The sequence below is a fragment of the Charadrius vociferus genome, unplaced genomic scaffold (assembly GCF_000708025.1).
Source record: "Charadrius vociferus isolate BGI_N301 unplaced genomic scaffold, ASM70802v2 scaffold342, whole genome shotgun sequence".
NCBI lineage: Eukaryota > Metazoa > Chordata > Aves > Charadriiformes > Charadriidae > Charadrius > Charadrius vociferus.
This window is the reverse complement of record NW_009647231.1, coordinates 1606877-1607823: the sequence shown is the minus strand read 5'-3', so window position 1 is coordinate 1607823 and position 947 is coordinate 1606877. Positions and strand designations below refer to the sequence as shown.

Below are 947 nucleotides of genomic sequence, written 5' to 3'. Positions count from 1 at the left end.
GGGAAACTTAAGTCTGCGGAGCTCAGCTTCCAGCTTAGTTTTGTACAATTCGCTACTTCTTACATAGCTGACACCAAGGTTTTCAACTACTTTGAGCACTGGAGAAAAAAAAAAAAAAAAAAGAAAAAGTCCATGTTAGAGACAACATACTGAAAAGAAATCTAACAGTGTCATGTCATGGGAAATGCACAAACTGGGGTTAGGCCACAGGAATTGCTTTTAGTGGTATGAGGAGCAAAGGCATAAGAAACATGGAAGATAAGGTGTGGCCCACCTTACACTGTTGCCCACAAGTCCTAAACAGCTCACCCGGCTCAGAGATCCACACAGTCACCAAGGGAAAGGAGAAACCTAACCGTGATGGATCAGTCCCTGAACATCAGTTTCCACTGTAACGACAGAAACCTCGGATTCCGTCATTTTCTGGAGTTCAGGGGAAGCCTTGCTCCCAGCCACGACCTGAATCGCTGTACTGAGAGACAACAAATAGGTCGCAACACCTAGAAAGCGAAACATGCTCATAAAAACCACCCAAAAAGCAAACCAAAACGACACAGTCCTGACTGCTGTACACCCAACGCTCGTGAAATCAGTCGCAGAGCTCTGAAATACCTAAAGCAACACATTTTCCTTTAAAAGGGGGTTCATTTCAGGTCGAGCAGGCAGCCAGTCCACATTAATAACGGGCAAAGAGAGCACCTAAACCTGCCAAAAATACACACGGCCATGACAGGAAGAATCAAAAGCTTCAGGGCGGGGGGAAGGAGAGGACGGGGACGCTACTCACGCTTCAGGCGGTCAATGGCAAAGCTCTCAAACTCCACCAGCGAGATGTTTTCCGTGGGGGGGTCCAGGTAGAACTGCAGGCTGTGAGGGTACAGCTCCCGCCGGTCCCCCGCCAGCCGCGCCTGCTTCAGGCTCGCTCGGCCGCCGGAGAACTCCCTTCC

General features: G+C 49.5%; 1 protein-coding gene across 1 annotated transcript in view; it reads right to left on the bottom strand.

The window, feature by feature from the left end:
* PRIM2 (primase, DNA, polypeptide 2 (58kDa)) overlaps positions 1–947 on the bottom strand; it is a gene marked incomplete at its 3' end in the record, with an annotated part of 77242 nt that overhangs the window by 75117 nt on the left and 1178 nt on the right. The window contains exons 2-3 of the mRNA XM_009879844.1: positions 788–942; positions 1–98 (exon numbers count right to left, since the gene is read on the bottom strand). The exon at positions 1–98 is cut by the window's left edge and continues 33 nt beyond it. Coding sequence (XP_009878146.1) covers positions 1–98; positions 788–942 — 253 coding nt within the window. The remainder of the gene's footprint in view (positions 99–787; positions 943–947) is intronic.